General features: G+C 41.1%; 1 protein-coding gene across 4 annotated transcripts in view; it reads left to right on the top strand.

Annotated features, from left to right (window-relative positions):
* The window catches only part of FRYL (FRY like transcription coactivator), a 142,790-nt gene that overhangs the window by 81,373 nt on the left and 37,495 nt on the right, over positions 1-23,922 (top strand). For all 4 annotated transcript variants that reach the window (XR_014493084.1, XM_083367890.1, XM_083367889.1 and 1 more), the window contains 14 exons: positions 1,609-1,708; positions 2,624-2,792; positions 4,328-4,587; positions 4,946-5,086; positions 6,924-7,092; positions 9,669-9,753; positions 10,938-11,050; positions 12,539-12,689; positions 15,615-15,718; positions 16,120-16,305; positions 18,799-19,000; positions 19,542-19,663; positions 19,868-20,058; positions 21,468-21,562. Coding sequence is in view for 3 of the 4 variants with exons in the window: in XM_083367890.1 (XP_083224016.1) it covers positions 1,609-1,708; positions 2,624-2,792; positions 4,328-4,587; positions 4,946-5,086; positions 6,924-7,092; positions 9,669-9,753; positions 10,938-11,050; positions 12,539-12,689; positions 15,615-15,718; positions 16,120-16,305; positions 18,799-19,000; positions 19,542-19,663; positions 19,868-20,058; positions 21,468-21,562 (2,088 nt within the window). In the remaining variant the exon portion in view is untranslated. The remainder of the gene's footprint in view (positions 1-1,608; positions 1,709-2,623; positions 2,793-4,327; positions 4,588-4,945; positions 5,087-6,923; positions 7,093-9,668; positions 9,754-10,937; positions 11,051-12,538; positions 12,690-15,614; positions 15,719-16,119; positions 16,306-18,798; positions 19,001-19,541; positions 19,664-19,867; positions 20,059-21,467; positions 21,563-23,922) is intronic.

Here is a 23,922-nt window from a genome sequence, read left to right as displayed (position 1 = left end):
TTTCTTTCTTTCTTTCTTTCTTTCTTTCTTTCTTTCTTTCTTTCTTTCTTTCTCTCTCTCTCTCTCTCTCCCTCTCTCTCTCTCTTCCCCCCCCATGATCACATGACTGCAGGCACTTGGCAGTTGAAGCATCCAATGGGCACATTATTCAGGAAAATGGGTTCGCTTAATGACAATGCCATTTGCTTAACAACCACTTGATTCACTTAACAGCCTCGGGGATTTCCTTAACAATCACCAACAACAACAAAGTCAGAAAAATGGGTCTGGACATGTAGGTGCTTAATCAGATCTCCAGTCCCGATTGTGCTCATAAGTCAAGGACTAGCTATAATAGAATCAATTGAAGTTGCAATTGTATGTGGTGGGGAAAGAGTGGCTCTCTAAATTTTACAGATAATCAATTTTTAAAAACACAGCTACAGGTGAGGAGAATAGCAGTTCAAAAGGTGGGTAACTTCAGATTCTCCCCACCAATCTATATGCATACTTGGGTTACTATCAGGATAAGCGTGACATAAACCAGCACCATCTGATCTGCTGTGGGGGAGGTGAGGATTACATTAACTTACTCAGCTGTTTTGTGTGGACATTGTAAGAATACAAAAGAAGGGTAATTCTAAAGCTCTGTCTAATCAGTCCTCTGAGGAACAGTTCAAAATTCTGCTGTGAGTTGCACAATTCATTGGCAGAATCTTGACAGCCACAGAATAAACCTCCTTTGTGCAGGATTCTTGTCATGTGCTATTGTGTCCGCTGCCCACTGTCCAATCCAGGGATGACCTGTGGACTTTTTAACTCTTAGAATTCCGGGGCCAGCCATGCTGGCTCAGGAATTCTGGGAGTTGAAGTCCACAACTCATAAAAGGGGCCATAGTTCCCCATTTCCGGTCTAATCAGTAGGGAACAGTAGTCCTGTTAAGTCTGCTGATACAAGGATTCATGATATCTCCTGGAGAAACTGGGTGACTGCTGTGCATTCCCCCATATTCTAGCTTGAACCTAATTAATGTGATTGTGTAGTGTCAAAAATCACTGGTAAGGAAATAACTACCATTGAATCACGAGTTAGAATTTGTATCCCTAGATTAGTAATTAACTAAATGAAATGCATCGTTTGAACAGAGCTAATCAGATGATTGGAAATAGAGGAACTTTCTAAGTAGCCTTATACAGCAGAGGTCACCAAGCTTTCTTGGTTGGCGGACTGGAGGAAAAGGGAGGGGGAAGCATTTTACGTGCGTATGTGCCCACGAGCACGTGCACGATGCAAACAGGGAGGAGTTAGCCCAACACATGCACTCACTAGCCCTGCCCCATTTTTGCATGGTGCAGCGCCCCATTTTTGCACCCCTTGGCGCAGTGGTGGCTCGTTTTCACGCAGTGCAGCAGTGGCCCGTTTTCTCACCCCGAGGCGCAGCAGCAAGGGGGTCTGGCCAGTCTGTCCCGCAGCTCGGTGGCCAGCAAGCCACAGCTCACTACTGGGCCGTGGCCCGCAGGTTGGGGAACCCTCTTATACGATACATAGGTTAACATTGTACATTTTTAAAATATTTAATTTATTCTATTTTAAGCTGCTTAGTTAATAATACTTTCTTTTCTTCATAGGGATTACCAGTGTGATACGGTTACTCTTCTCAATCTTATATTATTTAAAGCAGCTGATTCTTCCCGAGCTATCTATGAAGTTGCTATGCAGCTCTTGCAAGTTAGTATGAAATTTTTTTATCAGTACCTAAAATATTTTTGTTTGGAGCTTTTAAATTTTAATACCGTTTTGAAAAAAACAGTATTAAAACAATCAATATTTAACAGGTTGGTACTGTAGATCACCGCAATTAATTTCAGGAAAGTTTCCACCGATTGGCCCAGTGGGAATAGTTTTTTTTCTCTCTCTCCATAGCCTTTAAGGTATTTTATTTGGGCTGTCTGTAAGGGGTAAAATATAACGGACAGCCTTTCAGAAACAAAAATTGAATACTCACAGAAACAAACATTTTCCCCTTGGTGGGGGAGGAGATAATCAAGAGACAAAACAGATGTATCTGCAAGAAAAAACATGTCTTTTAAAAAAATTCTTCCGTAGAGCTCATCCTAAATCAAAAGAAAAAAAAGTCTCAATGGCTCCCTCTCGTTCGCCACCACGTCCCATGCCACCTTCAGGGTGGTCAAATAGGCGAAGTGTCTATCTTAGTGTTTCTCAGTCCCAACTGGTTAGACCAGGGGTAGGCAACCTTGGCTCTTTTACAACTTGTGGACTTCAACTCCCAGAATTCCTGAGCCAGCCATGCTGAGGGGAAAGGGAGAGGTTTACGAGCTGAGCCACGCTGGCTCAGGAATTCTGGGAGTTGAAATCCACGAGTCATAAAAGAGCCAAGGTTTGCCTACCCCTGGGTTAGAGGATTCTAGAAGTTGAAGTCCATTCATTTTAAAGTTGCTAAGGTAGAGAAACACTACCGTATCCTAAACGTGGGCTATGGTAGACCTAGAAGCTGCATCGTGTTTTAAGCAACAGTTTTAAAAAAGTGAGGAAACTCATAGTTAACATTTTTTCTCTGTGTGTGTGTGTGTGATTCCGTAATTTGATACTGTTTAGTAATTTGAATACATTTATGTTTTGTAGATCCTGGAGCCCAAGATGTTTCGCTACGCTCATAAACTGGAGGTTCAGAGAACGGATGGAATATTGAGTCAGCCTTCACCCTTGCCACATTTATATTCTGCATCCTATTATCAGCTCTCAGAAGAACTAGCAAGAACATACCCAGAATTAACTCTTGCAATATTTTCAGGTATATATTTCCTTAAAAAGTATATTTCTTAATGCCTGTTGTTCAGAATTATTGAACTACCAAAACTATTTTTCCCCTCTTAACACTGCCCTGTGTGTGCTGTCTATTACTCTTACCATTAAGGAGTATGGTGTTGGTCCATAATCTCTAATTATTATGGTCTCTAATCATCGTAACCCTTCTTACGAATAAGCACCGCACAGATACGCATCACCTTATAGTATTGTTCCTGTCTTAGCCCACCAACCAGCAATTAACTATAGTTTGCCTTTTTATTTATTTACACTCGTCAAGCCAAGAACAAAGCATTATCCTAACTAATCTTCAATTTAATAATATTGCCTTGTTCTAAAGCAATTAATATACGGTTGTTCCTCTCTGTGCACGGTTATCTGGAGTCCTTGCAGTGTGGATTCAAACGCGCTTGCAGCACTGAGACAACACTGATCATTTTTGTGCATCCATTATGGTTCTTCTTGATCTCTTAGTGGCTTTTGACTCCCATCAGTCATGGCACCCTCCTAGCTTTGTTCAGGGAATTGGGAAGGGAGAGGCACAGTCTTGCAGTAATTCACTTTTCTCTGGGACCATTTTCAGCAGGCATTGGTGGTATTGGGGGCGGTATCAAGACGTAGACTGACTTTCCAATTCAGAAGATAAGGTTATCAGAATTTGTAGGAGTGTCTTTCTTTCTGCCTCCTTCTTCCAGCCTTTTTGCCCTGTAATGGAAGATTCCCCCTTTCTTTTCGCAACCTGACCTTCATTTCACATGAAAGCAATAGCTATTTTCAGGAACAGCAAAAGCTTAAATGGCTGCCAATACATTAGTATTGTAATTATATATAGATATAGCAGGGACGTGGTGGGTCAGTGGGTTAGGATGCTGAGCTTGTCGATCAGAAGGTCAGCAGTTTGGCGGGTCGAATCCCGAGTGCCGCGTAGCAGAGTGAGCGCCTGTTACTCGTCCCAGCTTCTGCCAACCTAGCAGTTTGAAAGCACGTAAAAAATGCAAGTAGAAAAATAGGGGCCACTACAGTGGGAAGGTAACAGCGTTCTGTGCGCCTTTGGTGTCTAGTCATGCTGGCCACATGACCACGGAGACGTCCTTGGACAAGCGCTGGCTCTTCGGCTTTGAAACGGAGATGAGCACCGGCCCCTAGAGTTAGAAACGACTAGCACGCATGTGTGGGGGAACCTTTACCTTTAGATACAGATAGATAGATAGATAGATAGATAGATAGATAGATAGATAGATAGATAGATAGGTAGATAGATAGATAGACATATACATATACATATACATATACATATACATATACGGATAGATAGATAGATAGATAGATAGATAGATAGATAGATAGATAATTAGATAGATAGATAGATAGATAGATAGATAGATAGATAGATAGATAGATAGATAGATAGGTAGATAGGTAGATAGATAATTAGATACATAGAGATAGATAGATATAGATATATTCGATATAGATATAGATAGGTATATATTTTCTTACCTTTAAATTTTTACAACACAGAGGTAAGCCAGAGAATTCAAACAGCACATCCTTCCGGAAGACAGGTGATGCTCCACTATTTGCTGCCATGGATGAATAATATTGAATTAATGGATGTGAAACCTTTACCCACAATTCGACGGCCAGACGAAGATGAAGAGGATCTCCTAAAAGACCGAGAATTGATGGTGAACAGCAGGCGCTGGTTGAGAGGCGAAGGTTGGGGGTCACCCCAGGCAACTGCTTTAGTTTTAAACAACCTAATGTATATGACAGCAAAGGTAAGTTGAATGAAGCATAGGGCAATTGACGGGTTATTTGGAGAGTTTTGTTGTTTCCTCCAATTTGTCACTAGGGGAATGCTAAGGCCTGTAAACTGTATTTTTCGAGCACGGAAAGACAGAAAAGAAAAGCAAGTTTATATTTAAGCTGCACTAAACAGGAAAAAAGTAACACTGCAGCCAGAGTCGACTGGGTTTTGTTTAAAAGCAAACTAGAGAGAAAAATGCGTTGAGTGTTGTGGAACTACCTTCTGCATAAAATACATTAAATTATGCCCAGCGGTTTCATGATATATCTCTTTGAGCATTTAATTTTTAAATAAGAGGAATAATTCACATCTCAACTTTTGTTTCCTAGTATGGTGATGAAGTGGCTTGGTCAGAGATTGAAAATGTTTGGATTACGCTAGCAGACAGTTGGCCAAAGAATCTGAAAATAATTCTGCATTTTTTAATCAGCATTTGTGGAGTAAATAGTGAGCCCAGCCTTTTGCCTTACGTAAGTTACACGGAACTTATTTTCCTATTCCTTGCAGTGGTGAGATAGGCAATCATATATATTGAATGCAGGTAGCCTTGGACTTATGACTATAATGGAGCCTGCCAATTAGGTCGTAAATTGTAACGGTTGTAAAATGGACCAACCCAATTTTATATATTTTTTTCTGCTGCCGTGAGGGCCTGATCTTCAGAACTTTGCTCTGGGTCCATAAGTCCCCTTTTTCATACTTCAAACAGTCACTAAGCGACTGGTTATAACTCAAGGTCCACCTGTTAATAAGCACAGATGTTTTATTTTAAGAATCACTTTTAGTCTGACCGTGTTATTGCGGTTGTCTGCGGTCAAAGCAGAGTCAGAATGAAAACGGAACAATCCGTTTATTATAATTAAATAATTATAATAATTATAAATTGACTGGACAGTCATTTGCCTGAAATGGTATAAGGTTTCCTGCCTGAGCAGGGGGTTGGACTAGATGACCTCCAAGGTCCCTTCCAACTTATTATTATTATTATTAATAATAACAGCAACAACAACAACCTCCCAGTGAAGCATTACTTTGACGTGCTTCTGGGGCTTGTGTGCTCTGAGAAAGAGGAGAGTTATGCCAAAAATTCAACCATGCTGGGAGTCAGACAAAGAGTGTCCCTCCCATAAAAGGGAAACATTTGAAACATTTATGAGACATAAATACAGAAACCCAGTTGCGGTCATTGCCTGGGTCAATAAAGGCCACACTAGGTGTTTGAATTTCTGGACATCTGGTGAAAAATAGGCCTCCGGATTTGGGACTATTGACTGAACAACCAGGCCAGGCCCTGTCTCTCCTCCAACTCTCCCCACAGAGTTATTATGGGGAAAATAGGAAGAAAAAGGAAAAAAGCTATCTTGGCCACCTTGAGTTGTGTATAAAAAGGAGAGAGAGAAAGGGAGAAAGAATTGGGGACAGGCCGATAATATATGGAATAAAATTCCAGCTCCCGGGCCAATTCCTATGATGTTTAGCCCTTTGTTGGACTTTACATAGCAGTTGGAACATTCGTTATAAAAAATAAACGCATCTAAAATAGGATACAAACGTTGTAAGAATTTCTAAACAAAAGTAATACCATGCCGGGAAACATTTAGGAACTATCATGGCACTTTTAAGCTGAAATGCAAAGTTTTACTTCAGTTACTCTGTTAAATACAGATTATACTGAGTTAATAAACACGTTGTTTTCAGCAGGAGCTTAAGTACGAAGCATTTCTAAAAATTATATAACTTAATTTACTTTATGGGGGGGGAATCGTATTAACAGAGTTCTATTTGATCAAACATTTCAGATGGTGAAATATTAAATATTTAAATATGCGACAGATTTATTTAGAATACCTTGGTTTTGCTTTTCTACCAGGTGCAGCTTCAAAAATAATGAAACATGATTGGAACATAGAATAACAAGATCTAAGTCCAGCCCACCTTGAATTCCGTTGACTCTTATCTACCACCCAGTTGCTTTGACTGTTAGTAGTTAACTCAGAACATGGAATAATAGAATTGGACAGGGCCTTGGAGGTTGTCTAGTCCAACCCCTTGCTCTAGGCAGGAAGACCCTCTTATCATTTCAGACAAATGGTTGCCCAGTCTCTTTAGTTATAAGTCGAAAGACCGTTGTAAGTTAGTTACTAGTTATAAGTCAGTTTAAGAACTGGTTTGGTAATTTGTCTGCCAGTGAAAAATTCAATTATCTAAATTTACAGGGTTTTTTTTAAAAATTTTTTTAAATACAATCTACTTTTCTAGTATATTTAATAGTGCTCTTAATGTTCTTATTTTCTCTTTGAATGGCAGGTGAAGAAGGTAATTGTTTACTTGGGTCGAGATAAAACTATGCAGCTTTTGGAAGAGTTGGTTAGCGAACTACAGCTTACTGATCCCGTTAGTTCTGGAGTGACACATATGGACAACCCACCATATTACCGTATCACTTCTAGTTACAAAATCCCTTCTGTCACCTCAGGTGAGACACTGACATCAAACTGTTTTTTAACCTATCAGGACAGAGATATTCACTTCACCGTTGGGCAACATCCCGGGATGCACAGCCGTTTGGATGCAAAACAGAACAAATACTTCAAGAGCAGGCTTGGGTGCCACGGGCGGCAGCACTTTGTTAAAGAAGCAGTGCCCTTTTGTGGGCCTGCTCCTCAAATTTAGAAATTTTGCCATCTTGCCTGTTGAGCTGTTCCATCCCCTTGGAATAGTTTTATTGGAATAGTTGGGACTAATTGCAGGGCTGTTCGACTCTTGAGGCTATAATTTTGCTTCTGTATCTTACGGTTTTTAGCAGCCTGGCACTGCCGCATGCTTTACCTAGCACAGCCAGTGACATAGAAGAGACGATTTGAAGAAAAATAAAAAGTTTTATTGGAATAGTTGGGAACTAATTGCAAGGCTGTTCGACTCTTGAAGCTATAATTTTGCTTCTGTATCTTACGGTTTTTAGTAGCCTGGTAACGACTACTGTTTTGTTGGTGTGAGACAGCAAAGGGAGAGAGAGAAGGGAAGCGTTTTGATTGTGGCTTTGAAGGACAGTTGTGCTGTCAGGAAGGCTGATGAACTGACCTGGCTGCTAGCCAGAGCTTTTATAAGGAGATGTAGACATAATGGGTCTACACACACACACACACACACACACACACACACACACACGTTGGGAGGCATGAGGGGAGCACCCACCTTCTCAGTTCTAGGGGGTATGCTGTCAATCTAACCCAAAATTGGGGACAGAGAGAAGAAGAAGACAGAAAAAGAGTGGCTGGAGAGTAAAGTTACAGGAGTGTGAAGAGCAGGTGTAGGTTCCTGGTGAGAGAGGGAGAAAAGTCCACAGGTGGTTTCCCTGGAGCAGGGGTGGGCAACCTCGGCTCTTTTATGACTCGTGGACTTCAAATCCCAGAATTCCAAGGTCGCCTACCCCTGCCCTGGAGAAGAGACAGCGTCTTCACCCAAGACAAGAAGGGGGGGAGGGAATCAGTTGTGGAGTCCTGGTCTCTGAGGGGACTTGGCAGAAGACCCTAAGAAAGACTCTTACCTTAACCCAGGAGAAGGCGATAGGTTGAGCAAATCCAGGCAAAACGTGTAAGCAGCAATCCAGCATATTCTTTTATTTTTACTCTCTTGATAATCCAGAAAGTGGATGGAGTGCAGTCAAGGAGGAGGAAGTAAAGCAGTTCATAGGGAGAGCTGGAAGGGCTATAGACCCGTGGTGGTGAACCTACGGTACGCGTGCCACAGGTGACACGCAGAGCCCTCTCTGCGGGCACGCGCGCCGTCGCCCCAGTCCCAGTCCTTCAGCTGGGTTTTATAAAACCTTTTCGCTTTAGGCCTCCGCCGCCGGGTGCAAAAAAAAAAAAAGGTTCAAACTATCAATTTCAACTTCTCGCAAAGTTGGAATTGATTGATTGAACTTTTATAGTCCCACCCAGTCTGCCGTTACCACCGCAGCCACGCCCACCCAGTGGGCCACGCCCACCCGGCACCATACATAAGTGCGTTTTGGGTTGCAGTTTGAGCACTCGATTTCTAAAAGGTTTGCCATCACTGGTATAGACTCTTAAGAGAAAGATTTAGAAGTAATTCTGACACCTGAATTATTTATTTATTTTTATTTATTTTAATTCCATTTATATCCCGCCCTTCTCCGAAGACTCAGGGCGGCTTACAAGCTTAGCAGTAGCCTTCATTCTATGTATATGCCTGCTTATTAGGGCTTTCACACACACCCCAAGCGGCATTATTACAAAGTCAGCTTAATTGCCCCCAACAATCTGGGTCCTCATTTTACCTACCTCGGAAGGATGGAAGGCTGAGTCAACCTTGAGCCTGGTGGGACTCGAACCTGCACTAATTGCAGGCAGCTGGTGTTACTTAAGGAGGCATTAGCCCACTGCTCCACCAAGGCTCTTGTTGTAAATAACTTCATTGTAAAGAAAGAAAAGGAAAGAAAGAAAGAGAGAGAGAGAGAGAAAAAAAGAAAGAGAGAGAGAGAGAGAGATGTGAAAGCCTTCTGATCTGTGTCAGTTTGCCAACCTTTGAATCCAAAATATACTTCTAATTCAAAAATGAACCCCATCATTCTGTGACTTGCGTATTTGGCACAAAGCTTGTGGAGGAGAGCTCATATGGAAATCATAAAATGGAGACAGATGAAAGAAAGCAGGTCAGGGCACCCCAAAACTCTTCTTAGCTGGATAGTTGGGTTGATCCCTTCCCCGAACCATTAACGTTGAGTGGATTGATTGGCCTTTGAAAACGTGACTTCACTGCAGGAGTCTGCTAAATAGAAGCCTCGCTTCTTCTCCCCAGCCATTACACGCCGCCTTGTGCAATTATTTTAGATCTTCTTTCTTCACTGTCCTTTTATTTAGAATTCTGTAGTAATATCTCTAAATTACTTTGGGAGGATTATTGTTCTCTTGAGAATAGCGGTAATGGTAATTGTGATGATTTCTCAGAGTTTCAAAAAGAGGGTTTCAGAAATTCTGTTTTGCGGTTGTTCCGGCGCTCGTTTCCAAATGTACCACTCTTAATTTCCAGGAACTACTTCCAGTAGCAATACAATGGTGGCACCCACAGATAGTAATCACAACAACAAGCTTACGAAAGATAGCATTGAGGAAAGGTAAGAAAGATGTATATGATTTGAAATACTGGTTGTTTTCTTAAAATACAAACTTCCTAGCCCTAACTAACAAAGCCTAAACTGCAACTTGATTAAATGGTGGTGACCACATATTATAGTTGCTGATAATGACTCTGCAGGTACTTTTATTGTGAATGCGTGCCAGCTTGTCAGAGTGGCTTTTTGTCACCTTTTCTGCCCTCTGTTCTCAGGATAGAGAATTTGAGACTTGCCTTTTTAAGACAAGGCGTCCCCAACTTCTCGGTCCCTGGACCAGCAATGGCTGGATTTATGTATCTGAATTTTCTTGCTCATATCATTGGTTTTATATATATTAAAAGTACTTCAGCTGAATTGTCCTCCCAAGTCGACAATTAGAAATTCTGGGCTTTCTATCTCAGGGGTTTACATGAGATTTGATAGTACATTACTAGTTTCCCACTGTCTTTTAGACATTGGGTTCCTGTTATTTTCAGGTCTGTTCTGAACAGGAAGGACACAGAAGGCACGCTTCTCAGGATTCTTCGATTCTGACTCCTGGCATGTTCAGGATTCTTCGATTCTGACTCCTGGCATGTTCAGGATTCTTCGATTCTGACTTCTAGCATGCTTGTGTTCTCATAGTACAGGAGTGTCAAACTGCAGGCCGGGTGCATCACGTGGAAGCCGCGCCCACCCCATTGTCGGCAATGGCAAAACTGCCCCGATAATGTTGCATGATGTCACGTGACGTCGTGAGTTTGACATGCCTGCCATAGTATACTTGTGGTTTAAACTGACTCGTTTTTGTTTTTTTAATCCCATTTATATCCCGCCCTTCTCCGAAGACTCAGGGCGGCTTACAATCTAAAGCACAAATCAATGTGCTTAGCAATAGCCTTCATTCTATGTATATGCCTGCTTATTAGGGCTTTCGCTCGCCCCCCCCCCAAGCGGCATTATTACAAAGTCAGCTTAATTGCCCCCAACAATCTGGGTCCTCATTTTACCTACCTTGGAAGGATGGAAGGCTGAGTCAACCTTGAGCCTGGTGGGACTCGAACCTGCACTAATTGCAGGCAGCTGGTGTTACTTAAGGAGGCATTAGCCCACTGAAGTAAAAGGCATGTAACTAATTTTTAAATGGAAAAATACATGGACGAATAGAAACGTGGTCTTTCATAACACTGTGTTTCTCGCTTTAGTTACATCCACCTGGATATCTATAGTGGATTGAACAGTAATCTGAACCGCCAGCACCATAGGCTAGAATCCCGATACAGCAGCAGTTCAGGCGGCTCATACGAAGAAGAAAAAAGTAATTCAATCTTTTATTTCCTTTCAACAACGCAAGGTTTAACTGTCACTCTTCCACGCGCGGAATTTTTACAGAAAAATCTATTATCTTTATTTGTCGTGGCAATGAACGTTACGTTCATTCAGCTGAAGCCCGTTTGCTTAATTGTTTTAATTTTTTCTTGCACTGTATGTTGGAGACACTATTACGTTACCTGGCAAAGAGTAGTGTAATTATACACCACATTACATGCCATACGTACATACCATAAATAACATACTTTAAAGCACCTTTCTTCTATGATAGTTTGACAATTTGAGCTAACCCTTAATCTAAGAAAAGCATGGAGGATATAAGAACCACATCCACATGTTTTTACTTGATTGTCAGAAATTTATTTATTTATTTTATTTATTGAATTTTTATACCGCCCTTCTTTCGAAGGACTCAGGGCGGTGAACAGGGCATATAAATAGAAATACAAAAGTTAAAAGAAGATTAAATTATTGCCCGAATTAAACGATCAAAATATAAAAAACATTAAAACCCTAAAATTCCCCATCAGGCCAGGCCAGCTTGTTCGAATAGATGGGTCTTTAACCCGCGCCGGAAGGAGCGAAGATCTGGTGCCATCCGGAGCTCAACCGGCAGTTGGTTCCATAAAGCCGGGGCGCCCACAGAGAAGGCCCTTCCCCTGGGGGCCACCAGCCGGCATTCTCTGACCGGAGGCACCCTGAGGAGGCTCTCTCTGTGGGAACGCACAGGGCGGAGGGGAGTCGACGCCGGCAGCAGGTGGTCCCCGAGGTATTCTGGACCCATGCCATGTAAGGACTTAAAAACCATCACCAAGACCTTGAACCTTGATCGTTGATAGTTTTTTTTCTTTATTCAACTTAGTCTTGCACTAGACTTTGATGCCTGTTGCTTTTAGGACTACAGGCAATCCTCAAGTTACAAAAGTTGGCTTAGCGACCGTTCAAAGTTACAAAGACACAGCGCCGAAGAAATGACTTACGACCGTTTTCACACGACCATTGCAACATCATCCCCACGGTCACGTGATCAGTATTCGAATTCTTGGCAACCGACTCATATTTTGTGACGGTTGCGGTGTCCCGGGATCATACAACCTTCTGACAGGCAAAGTCAGCGGGGAGGCCAGAGTCACCTCACAACTGTGTCGCTATCTTACCAGCTGCAGTGATTCCCTTAGCAACTTTGGCGAGGAAGGTTAATAAAACGGGGCAAAACTCGCTTGGCAAACGTCTCGCTGAGCCACGGAAATTTGGGGCTCAGTTGTGGCCATAAATCAAGAACTACCTGGGCGTAAACAGTGTTTTGATGCAGTGAATCTTGAACGCGTCCAAATTTTTTGGAACGCAAGACGATGTCACTTAAGTATGGGAAATAGAGAAAATGCAGCACCCCTATTTGAAAATTAACGTATTCCAACGAGTGTAACCAGATGCAGTTGAAATATCTGATTCGAGATCGTAATACTCTTGACAGGCGATTCGATGCCATTGTATTCAAACTGGCGCCTTAAAGTGATGGAACACAACGAAGGAGAGCCACTACCTTTCCCACCTTCAGGCGGCTGTTGGTCTCCGTTGGTGGACTATTTGCCCGAAACATCATCCCCAGGCATGTCTCTCCATAGGTAAGCAATATAAATTAAGACCCTCCCAAATCCCTCTGAATAAGAGGCGCCTAAAAGACATTGTGGCAGAGTATTTTCCTTTTGGGAAAAGAAAGGAAGAAACTAAAAGGTGGTGTCTTCCTTCCAAGAAACATACAAGGTTTGTGGGGAAATGACTCATCCTGCTTCCAGATTATCCTTGTGTTTTCAGAATGGGATCTTCACAGTTTATCTTCAAGACAGAAGCTTGCTTCCTTCCTTCTTCTTTCTTTCTTTCTTTCTTTCTTTCTTTCTTTCTTTCTTTCCTTCCTTCCTTCCTTCCTTCCTTCCTTCCTTCCTTCCTTCCTCCCTCCCTCCCTCCCTCCCTCCCTCCCTCCCTCCCTCCCTTCCTTCCTTCCGTCCCATTGATTTTAAAGCGGTTGACTAATTTATCAGATCCAAATAATTCTGGCTAATAATTAAGTCTTCCTTCCTTCCTTCCTTCCTTCCTTCCTTCCTTCCTTCCTTCCTTCCTTCCTTCCTTCCTTCTCTTTATCCTTCCTTCCTTCCTTCCTTCCTTCCTTCCTATTGAATTTAAAACTGTTGACTAATTTATCAGATCCAAATAATTCTAGCTAATAATTCTTTCTTTCTTTCTTTCTTTCTTTCTTTCTTTCTTTCTTTCTTTCTTTCTTTCTTTCTTTCTTTCTTTCTTTCTTTCTTTCTTTCTTTCTTTCTCTTTCTTCTACTACTGTATAGGAAGAATCTTTCCACAAGAGGCTTATTTGTTTTTCTGGCCTTTTATTAGCTGATATCTAGGTTGTACAAACATTGAATGTCATGCCTCCTGTAGCTTTAGATATGAATCAATTATTTTTCCCTGCTTACTGCCTTCATACGGTGGGCTTCTTCCTCTCAGCCATGATATGCAAGGCAGCCCAAAGGGTAGAGATTGGGGGGGGGAGAGTTGAAACAGAGGCAATTTGCAGAGAGTAAGAGACATATATTCCTTGGACAGCAAAACAGGTACAGGAGTGTGTAATACTAGATATGTCACTAGAAGGCAAAAATCACAAAATTGTGTCTTTCTTACTTTGGCTATGTCATGCGGGGGAATTCACTGGAGAAAGCAGTCGTACTTGGAAGGATTAGCAGTAAAAAGAAACCAGACTATCAAAGAACATGGTGTTCTGTACCAGCCTACTACTGGCCCTGCAGAAAAGGCGGGGACAACCCCTTTACAAAAAGGCAAGAGGCTGGAACTAAGCCTGCCAAATTTATTGACACAAAACAGAGCAAACAGAGCAAAACCAAAACACGAACCATGAAACAGGAGCTATTCAAATGGTTGCCTTCAGCAAACCAGCCCTCCCACACATTCCCCTTTTAAACAGTTCAAGGCATGGCTTCTCTCTGCCTCCTTCTGAGGTGCCCCATTGCCTTCCTCTGTTTACTCCTGATTGACTGCTTCCTGCGTTGGGCGTCCTTGAACAGGGCCAGCTGTGGGTCATCTTCATCCACGCTGTCAGGCTCACACAGCTGGGTCTGCGTAGTGACCAGATGAGAGGGGCCTGGCTGAGGGCTCTGCGAATTTAATTTAATTTAATTTAATAATATTTATATACCGCCCTTCTCCCTGAGGACTCAGGGCGGTTCACAGGGCAGAATAAAATACTACATACAAACGTTAAAACAAGATTAAATAATTGCCCATATTAAAACAGTTGGAATAAAATTCTAAAACAACAATTTAAAATTAAAACAAAAAATTAAAAAACCCCACCAATCCCCATCAGGCTAGGCCGGCTTGTACAAACAGAAACGTCTTGAGGTCGCGGCGAAAGGAGCGAAGATCGGGCGCCATCCGGAGCTCTACCGGTAGCTGGTTCCACAGCTCCGGAGCGCCCACAGAGAAGGATCTCCCCCTGGGGGCCACCAATCGACATTCCCTGATCGGTGGCACCCTGAGGAGGCCCTCTCTGTGGGAACGCACAGGGCGCAGGGAGCTTGATGCCGGCAGCAGATGTTCCCTAAGGTACTCCGGCGAAGCCTCAGGGCTGTCCTCTGCAGGCTCTCCAACACCCCCCTCCTCCTCCTCTGAATCGTCTGACCCAACTGCCGAACCCACAGGCTGACCCTGAATCACAACACATGGTGACTGGACACCGTCAGAGATGACGCCAGCCAAGAGCGTAGAAAAACTCAAAATAGTGCAAGATCAGAAGAAGTGGAAATACTTGAACCATAGAAGTCACCAAGAGTTGGGCTCGACTGAATGGATAACATCAGCATCATCAGGAGAAGTTTGAGTCCTCGCCTAACGACTGAAACCAGGACTGCTGGCTTCACTAGGCCAGGGGTAGGCAACCCTTGGCTTTTTTATGACTCGTGGACTTCAACTCCCAGAATTCCTGAGCCAGCATGGCTCAGCTTGGAAACCTCTCCCTTTTCCCTCAGAATGGCTTGCTCAGTAATTCTGGGAGTTGAAGTCCATGAGTCATAAAGGAGCCAAGGTTGCCTACCAGTGCACTAGGCAGTGAAATTGTGTGGTGTTGCATTTAATGATCAGTTCACTTAGTGATGAAAATTACAGTCCCAATTAGGATCGTAACTTTGAGACTAGCTGTTTAAGCCTTGCTTTATATTTCTTTATGTTCTGAGCTATATTGGCATTATGCATCTATATTTCTTTATTGGGACAGCCAATATTTATTTTATTCATCCATCCATCTATTTATTTATTATTTCCTAAGTGAGAAACAGATTACTGTCATAGTTACCATAATGTATAACTTACAATACCTAAAATCTTTATTATTGTCAACCAAATTTGCTTTTAGTAGTAGCAATTCTAGTGTAAATAATTGTGTAACTATGATACTGATTTTTAAATGATACGTTATAGTAATCAATTCCGCTGACACACACCCCCCCAATTAACTCAACTGATATTTCTTTGGTTTGTAGGTGTAACGTAGCAGTGATTCTGTTGACTGACCTAATAATTGACCATAGCGTAAAGGTAGATTGGGGAAATTACTTGCATCTCTTGCTTCATGCCATTTTTATAGGTAAGTTAGTTTTTGTTAAAATTGGGAAGCATCGTTCAACTACCGCATTGTTTTATGGCCTGGCACATTCAAGCCAAAGTGATGGGTTAGTGTAGAACACACCCAACTTTTGAAGAACAAGTGGTACCGACATTTTCAGCGAGCGTAGCAGTGGTCTAAAAGACTGAACTCTCCGGAAGAACAATTGTTTTTCATATTTAATAAAAATAAATAAATATACCAGAGCAAGCAGTGAAAAATAATTACGTAAGAATTCTTACCTCTTGAGTGTATGCCAGCAGTAAATAATGAGTAGCACTAGCTAGGCATGTTCCTTTGAAATGAACGCTTAACTCATCAGCAACAGTAACATGCAAGCACATCGATCTGACTACGTTCATTTTTTTCCCCCTTGGATGTAGGTCTTGATCATCACCATCCTGAAGTATATGAACACTGTAAACGCCTCCTGTTGCATTTGCTGATAGTAATGGGCTCTAACAGTAGCGTCCAGTCTATGGCTTCTGTCCTTCTCAGGAACAAGGAGTTTAATGAACCCCGGGTGCTCACAATCAAACAAATAGCACATTTGGATTGCATCTTCACGGGTACTTTCAGCTTTCTAACTAATACACATGCTAGTCGGGGGTGGGGGCGGTGGGCAGTTCAACAAGACTTAAAATGCACTGTGTTTATAATGAAAATAAAAGTACAGGTAGTCCTCAGCTTACTACTTAACAGTGGTTTCAATTAACAGCGATCTTAAAAAAAAAGTCAATTACAACTGAACTTCAGACTTTTACCACTGTTACCCTAACCCCCAGCAGTCAATGCGATTTGAGTTTGGGTGCTTGGCAGCTGGCTTACGTTAACAGCCAATTTCAGCATCCTGTGGCCAAAGAAACACAATTTGCGATGTTTCCAGCAATTTTGTTGGGTTTCCGGCAAAAGATGCCATCGGCTAATCTGGATTCGCACTTACAACTGCCTGGTTCAACTTTTAAGACCACAGTAAAATCAGAATCTGTCGTATGATCTCAGATTATGGCTGCCATGATTCACAACAGATATTCTAGTCCCAGTTATCATCGTAAGTTGAGGACTACCTGTAAAAGCTCTCACAGCAATATGGTAGGAATTCTTTTCTCTTGAATAGGTAACTAATAAAGCTATGTTAATCAATACCTCTTTAATATTTTTATAACCAAGACTTCACCAAGGGTAACAGGCCTCTCAGATCTAACAGCTTAAGTCATGTACTGTAATAAAAATATATAAGAATCATTAAGTTGATTATCTAGAAGTCTTCTGAACATTAATTTTTTATTTAGATCAGGATTTAAAGATCTACGAAGAGGAATTAATAATATTTTTTAACTTAACTTTTGAAGAGTACACTAATGCTAGATCGCAGGCTTTTCTCTTTCAAAAACTTGTCACAGTCTGGTAATAGAATTGTTTGAAGAATTCTTAATTCCTAGTTCCAGCATAGGATATTTCCTCTGGACAGTTTTTTTAAAATATTTTATTTATAGTAATGAATTCAGAGTCAGTTTTCAATAAATCGTATTGCAAACTTTGATTATAATTTTCTCTGGGTAAATGAATGCAGGAAGGGATGCAGCGGGCTGATACATTGTTCAGACAGAAATTTCTTCATTGTTTCATTTTTCAACCCTTGTTTGGTCCATGACACTTTAATATTTCTCACCAGGTGGCAGCACCTCACTATTAAATATAACTTATGTAGACTTACTAATCATGCATGTTCATTTGTTATACTATCCATGCATATGAAATAAGACTGATCTTATACCACTTTCTATTTTTCAAAGGCACTTATTTAGGATAACTGTACACAGAGAACCGGATTGGGCTTCTGCCCTAGAATGGGATGTTGTGGGGATGTACAAAACTCTCCAAATGTAAAATGTTCAAAGCTTGAAATAGCAGTTTTCTTAACACGGACCAGTTCCTGGTGAAAATGTGTACGGAGGCCAGATTGACATTCAGAACATACATATGATTTATTTTTTTATTTTTATTTTAATCCCATTTATATCCCGCCCTTCTCCGAAGACTCTGGGCGGCTTACAATTTAAAGCACAAACCAATGTGCTTAGCAATAGCCTTCATTCTATGTATATGCCTGCTTATTAGGGCTTTCGCCCCCCCCCCCCCAGTGGCATTATTACAAAGTCAGCTTATTGCCCCCAACAATCTGGGTCCTCATTTTACCTACCCTGGAAGGATGGAAGGCTGAGTCAACCTTGAGCCTGGTGGGATGCGAACCTGCACTAATGATGAGATTGGGGAACTACTTTGAGCTTACCCCTCCCCCCCAAAAAAACCCCTGCTTGCTTTTGATAGATAAATTTACTGCTGTTTTTAAATTCTTTAATACGAGAAATTAAGAGTTGATGCCTGTATGCTCCTTAACAGTAAGGCTCTCTTTTTTTCAAGCAATTTATTAAATGCACCGTGCACTGACCGCGCGCACACGCTAAAAACGAAGGCAGAACCTGTTGTAGTTAATACTGTTCTACATACGCTGTTTTGTTTTCGGCAAGAAAGCATTGAAACGGGTGCAACAGCTCCGAAGTTTAATCCACCCTGATTCCACCATTGCCATTGTTATGAGAAAGCTCCTGCTTTTTGTATATATCAAAAGGATAAATCAGTTGAATAACGTGGAGTGGGGGCGTTCACTAAATTCTAATTATGAGGTAGGGTTTTTTTCCACATCTCTGAGAGAACAGCCGCCCTGTCGTTACAATTGGTTTGGTCCTTGCTTAGGATTACAGTTTCCCAACCTTTCCATCAAGATGAACTATTTCTAAGTCATGAGAAATATCCCCCCCCTCCAAACTGCATTGAATATGGATGATTTGAAAAGAAAATGATGAAATGAGTCCCCTTCATTAATATCATGACGTCACTGGCTCTCCCTCCTGTGCTTCCAGTCAGAGCAAAAAGACACGTCCAGATTCCTGGCCAACACTGGACCAAAGAAATCAGAACATCATCTGGGATTTTTTATTATTTTTTTGAAAGTCACTGTGAGGATGTTAAGAATGGTAATTATGTCTTTCTGTAATTAGGTGTTAATGATTTTATACCAGATCACCAGCCCTCCCCAATGACTGACTCAGGACTCAGTTCAAGCTCTACCTCTTCAAGCATCAGTTTAGGAAACACAAGCGCTGCCCTTTCCCAGATGCAAAGCACCATTCTCAACGAAGTTGACCTTTCAGGAGAACAAAATGAAAAAATGAAGTCCCTTATGGAGTTTATTACTTCCAGGTAACACTTAAATGATGGCTTTTACTCAGTGTAGAAGTGCATATATATTTTCAATAATCTGCTAAGCTTTTGCATGAAGGTTTCATAATTTCGTCATAATGTGAAATATTCAGCGTTACTGGGCTTTTGCTTCCATGGAAATGGCAACTAAATTAGTGAACATTAGGGTAAACATTTCCGCTGGAAACAGTAAAGTTAGGATAAGCCCTACAATATATTTTAGAATTCTGTTAAGAACGGATTGCTCCACTAGGTAAATTTTAGGAGTAAAAATTATCTTCCATGTAGGATGGAAGTTAGGGTTTCTTGAATCCTGTGGTTAAATTTAATGGCAGAGTTCATTTTAGAAAATAATGTAAAAGAATTTAACTTTTACCAAAAAAACTCTAAATATATATGGTTATTGCATGTTTGTAAAAGCAAACATGTTTTGTAACTCTTTTCTAAAAGAGGGGTTTGATAAATAATCAAGGAATCAAGACTGATAAAGAATTATTTTTGACAAATGAGCTTCTGGTTTGATTTTTTTTTCTATCTGTAGAAAACGAGGACCACTTTGGAATCATGAGGATGTTTCAGCAAAGAATCCAAGCATAAAGAGTGCTGAGCTGTTAACTGTATTTTTAAAGCATGTTGTTTCTGTATTTAAACAGTCAAGTTCAGGTAGGTTTTGAAAAACTTTCAATTTGTCACGATCAGCACACATAAATTTAGCGGTTTCGGGAAGGAACATGTTTTGTTTAGATTTCCTCTTCCAAAATAAAAAAAGTAAAAATGTTCGATGTGTTTTTGTAAGTTTTGCTAAAATAAACGCGTGTCGTGTGGTAATTAATTTTGCACCCTCTTAATGTTCACTGTTTCTTGTAGTTGGATATCAGCTTGAGCAACATCTCAGTGAAGTTGCTCTACAGACGGCCCTTTCCTGCTCTTCTCGACACTATGCTGGAAGATCTTTTCAGATTTTCAGAGCACTGAAACAGCCTCTTTCCGCAGACACACTTTCTGATATTCTCTCCAGGCTTGTAGAAACGGTTGGAGATGCAGGAGAAGAAGCTCAGGTATTTCGCTTTTCAAGAAAATATACAAAGCAATAATTTAATTTCTGTCTTTAGTTGAATGTTAAATAGAGATTTGTGCCTGAAGAATATTATATCACGGTTCCGACAGATGAAACACTTCAAAAGAACTTCAAGGCATTGTTTACCTTAAAGGATCTTTTATTCGAGTAGCAGAATATCGGCACTTACATAATCGAAGCCAGAAACTGAATTTCCCCTCCCCTGGGCACACAGTATCAAAGCACAATTCCCTCCTCCAATTTACAGTCATAAATCACATTCCCCTATTAGCTTGAAGTGCAGGTTTCCTCTCCAGCTCTCCAGCCTGCCAATTCTTTATCAGCTCTGGGCTCAGTAACCTTGATTCTCATGCTAGGTTTAGTGTTGTTATATCTAGCTGGACTTTCATTCACAATCCTTCCCCCCCCCCCCCCGCCGCCAGCATCATCTAACTCTAAAAGCAAAAGGGAAAAGATGGCTACATTTCCATCTGTTGTCAATGCAAAAACATCCGACATTAGCAGGGTTGACATTACAGCAGTTATAGAACATGGCATCGAAACAAATCATTTTGAACTTTTAAAGCTTATAGCTCGCTAGTCTTTTCTGATCAAAAAGATTCTTACCCTGGGGTTGGATAATTGTGATCCTAAAATGATATACAGACACAAACTCTTTATTTTCTGCCTCTTTATAACTATGATTAGTAAAAACCAAATTAGGATGATTTTCTTCCATTTTGAGGCGGGAATGAATGAAAATTGTAGTGTAACTTTATGCATATTACAATTAAAAAGCAAGTTCTTCCAGAATGGCCCCACCTATAACTATATCTATCTGTCTGTGTCTGTCTGTCTATCTATCTATCTATCTATCTATCTATCTATCTATCCATCCATCCAGTATCTATCTATCTATCTATCTATCTATCCATCCATCCATCCAGTATCTATCTATCTATCTATCTATCTATCTATCTATCTATCTATCTATCTATCCATCCAGTATCTATCTATCTATCTATCTATCTATCTATCTATCTATCTATCTATCTATCTATCAAACTTCATCCACTCTAGACAGTAATTTCTCCATCTAAATGTTAAAAGAAGCTCTAGGTCACCCAGGAAATGATCGTTTTATTTTCACATAAATTTTTGTGGACCATGTCTACTTTATCAGATGGATAGAATAAGATCTGTCAGAATGCTTTTCCAAGTCCATACAATTGTAGGAAAATAGGTGAAACAAGTGGATGCTAGGCAGAATTGCTATGAGGGCCAGGAATCATTGCTAACCTGTTCTGTGTATATTGCATGTTGTATTTTATCAGCAGAACGTTAATATGGACACTTGAGTTTTAATGCTTTTAAATGTATCTGGCTGATAATAAATTTGCTTTTTTACAGGGTTTTGTCATAGAACTGCTTCTGACATTGGAGTCAGCTGTTGATACATTGGCAGACACCATGAAGCATTATGATCTTCTCACGGCACTTTCCCAGTAAGATTTTATGATAGCTTGCTGTAGCATGCATCTGAAATTCTTTTTTTTTCTTTTTACAATATTTGGGCTAGACTTTCTTTCAAATGATTGGAAATATGTGAGCCTTTCACTCATTGGTTCAGACAGAAGTTAAAAATATGCCTCTATTTAAAGTGTTTAAATGCCAGCATGTGCAGTAAGGTTCCAAGAAGTGGCAGGATGACAACCACAGTGGAACAATAACTTAAGTCATGTTCCTTTTGTACATGCCCTGCGATTCTGGGATGGAACTTATTTTGACGTGCTACTTTCGTTACAGTGAAAGCAGCAAGGGCATGCAGACCGTGCTGAAAACAACACTTCTGTGATTTTTAATAAGCATGCAGTACATGATTTCAATGGTTTAGTTGCCTATCATGAACATTCCATTTTTAATATTTTTTTTCATTGTGTTAACTCTACTTGAAGTTCAAACATAAACAATTTTGACAAAAGCATTTCATGAATTTTAGGAAGCAAATTTATCTGCTTTGTACAGTGTACTAGTACAAGTATCCCCAGCCCCTAGGCCCGTGGTGGCGAACCTATGGCACGTGTGCCACAGGTGGCATGCAGAGCCCTCTCTGTGGGCACGTGCGCCATCGCCCGTCCTACGCCTTCAGTTGGATTTTATAAAACCTTTTTGGTTTAGGCCTCCTCTGCTGCGTGAAGGTTCAATCAATCAATTTCAACTTCTCGTGGGGAAAAAAAAGATCTTGCAAAGTTGGAATTGATTGATTGAACTTTTTAGTCCCACCCAGTCTGCCGTTACCACCGCAGCCACGCCCGCTCAATGGGCCATACCCACCCTATTGGCCACACCCACCCAATGGGCCACGCTCACCCGGCACCCAACAATACGTAAGTGGGTTTTGGGTTGCAGTTTGGGCACTCGGTCTCTAAAAGGTTTGCCATCACTGCCCTAGGCCGTGGACTGGTACCAGTCTGTGGCTTGTTAGGAACCAGTCCGTGCAAACCATGGATAAACAAGCAAAGCTTCATCTGCGCATGTGCCAGATCTAGGTTGCACGTGAAACCATCACCTGCCCGGTCCGTGGAAAAATTATCTTCCACAAAACTAATCCCTAGTGCCAGAAAGGTTGGGGGACCCCTGTCCTACTATACTTTCTTCCTCATTCTGAAGCAAGCAAAATATGTTCGGGCCCACTTAATTAATAAAACTAGTAATTTCTGAGTACTAAAACTTATTTGCAATCCTATATGTACCTAGTTGGTAATACAGATACTCCTTCACTTACAACCACAATAGGGACTGGAACTTTCATGGTAAGTTGGGGTGGTCATAAATCAAGTCATCCCATGACCATAATCCGACTTTATGGCCATTTTTACCATGGCTGTTAAATGAATCACAACGGTCATTAAACGAACCCACCTACTCCTATTGATGGTTTTTGTCAGAAACCAGCTGAGAAGAATTGCACACTGTGGTCCCATCACTGCGGGACACTGCAACCACTCATAAATGCAAGCCAAGTGCCCGAATTGCCATCACATGACAATGGACATGTACAAGGATAGGTTACAAATCACTTTTTCTGAGACTCGTAGCCACGAACTGTCGTTAATCAAGTGGTCATAAGTTGAGGACTACCTGTGATCCCTTCTATTTTCAGTAATATTTATTCCTTGTCAAATAATGCCACCTGACTGCCGTAGGTCACAAAAACAGGAGGAGGAAAAAAAAACCTTGCTGATTGTCTCCACAATCAGCTCCAACTACTCGGAACACATACTTATTAAGCTACATCCTGTCCTGGACAATGACACTACACTTTACTGAAGCAATTGGCGGTAAGCCATACAGACAGTCGCACAACTGAAGCTGATTCTCACAAACAACAGGATAACTGCCAGCATGGGAACAAATCTAGGTGTCTGCTTCGCCCTACCGTGTACATTCATAGCACCATTTTGGGACTGAACAACCTCACGGATAAGACTAAAGATGCTGTTACATGCTGTTCCTTTAATGCGACGTAACATGCTCTGTTTGCCGGCAATGCCTGTCTGGATTCTATTATAGGAGAAACGGGCGATATTTTGCATATAAAACTTATTGGACACAAATTCAACATCAAGACTCAAAGACAATAATATCAGAGCATTTCAGCCTATGGGGACACTCCACGATAATAAGTTTTGGGACAAACAGAGTTTTCTAGGATACTTGAGCAGGAGAAAGCCGAGCCTGCGTGCCTCTTTCAGATTATCTCAGGAAGTCTCACAAATAAAATGGGTTTACAGCACATAATTTTTAATTGATAAGGCATTTGTAATCTGTCGCTCATGTAGCTGGCCTGTATTCCCCTCCCTTT

Source organism: Vipera ursinii (genome assembly GCF_947247035.1).
Source record: "Vipera ursinii genome assembly, chromosome: 7".
NCBI classification, from domain to species: domain Eukaryota; kingdom Metazoa; phylum Chordata; class Lepidosauria; order Squamata; family Viperidae; genus Vipera; species Vipera ursinii.
This window is presented reverse-complemented; position numbering and strand designations above follow the sequence as displayed.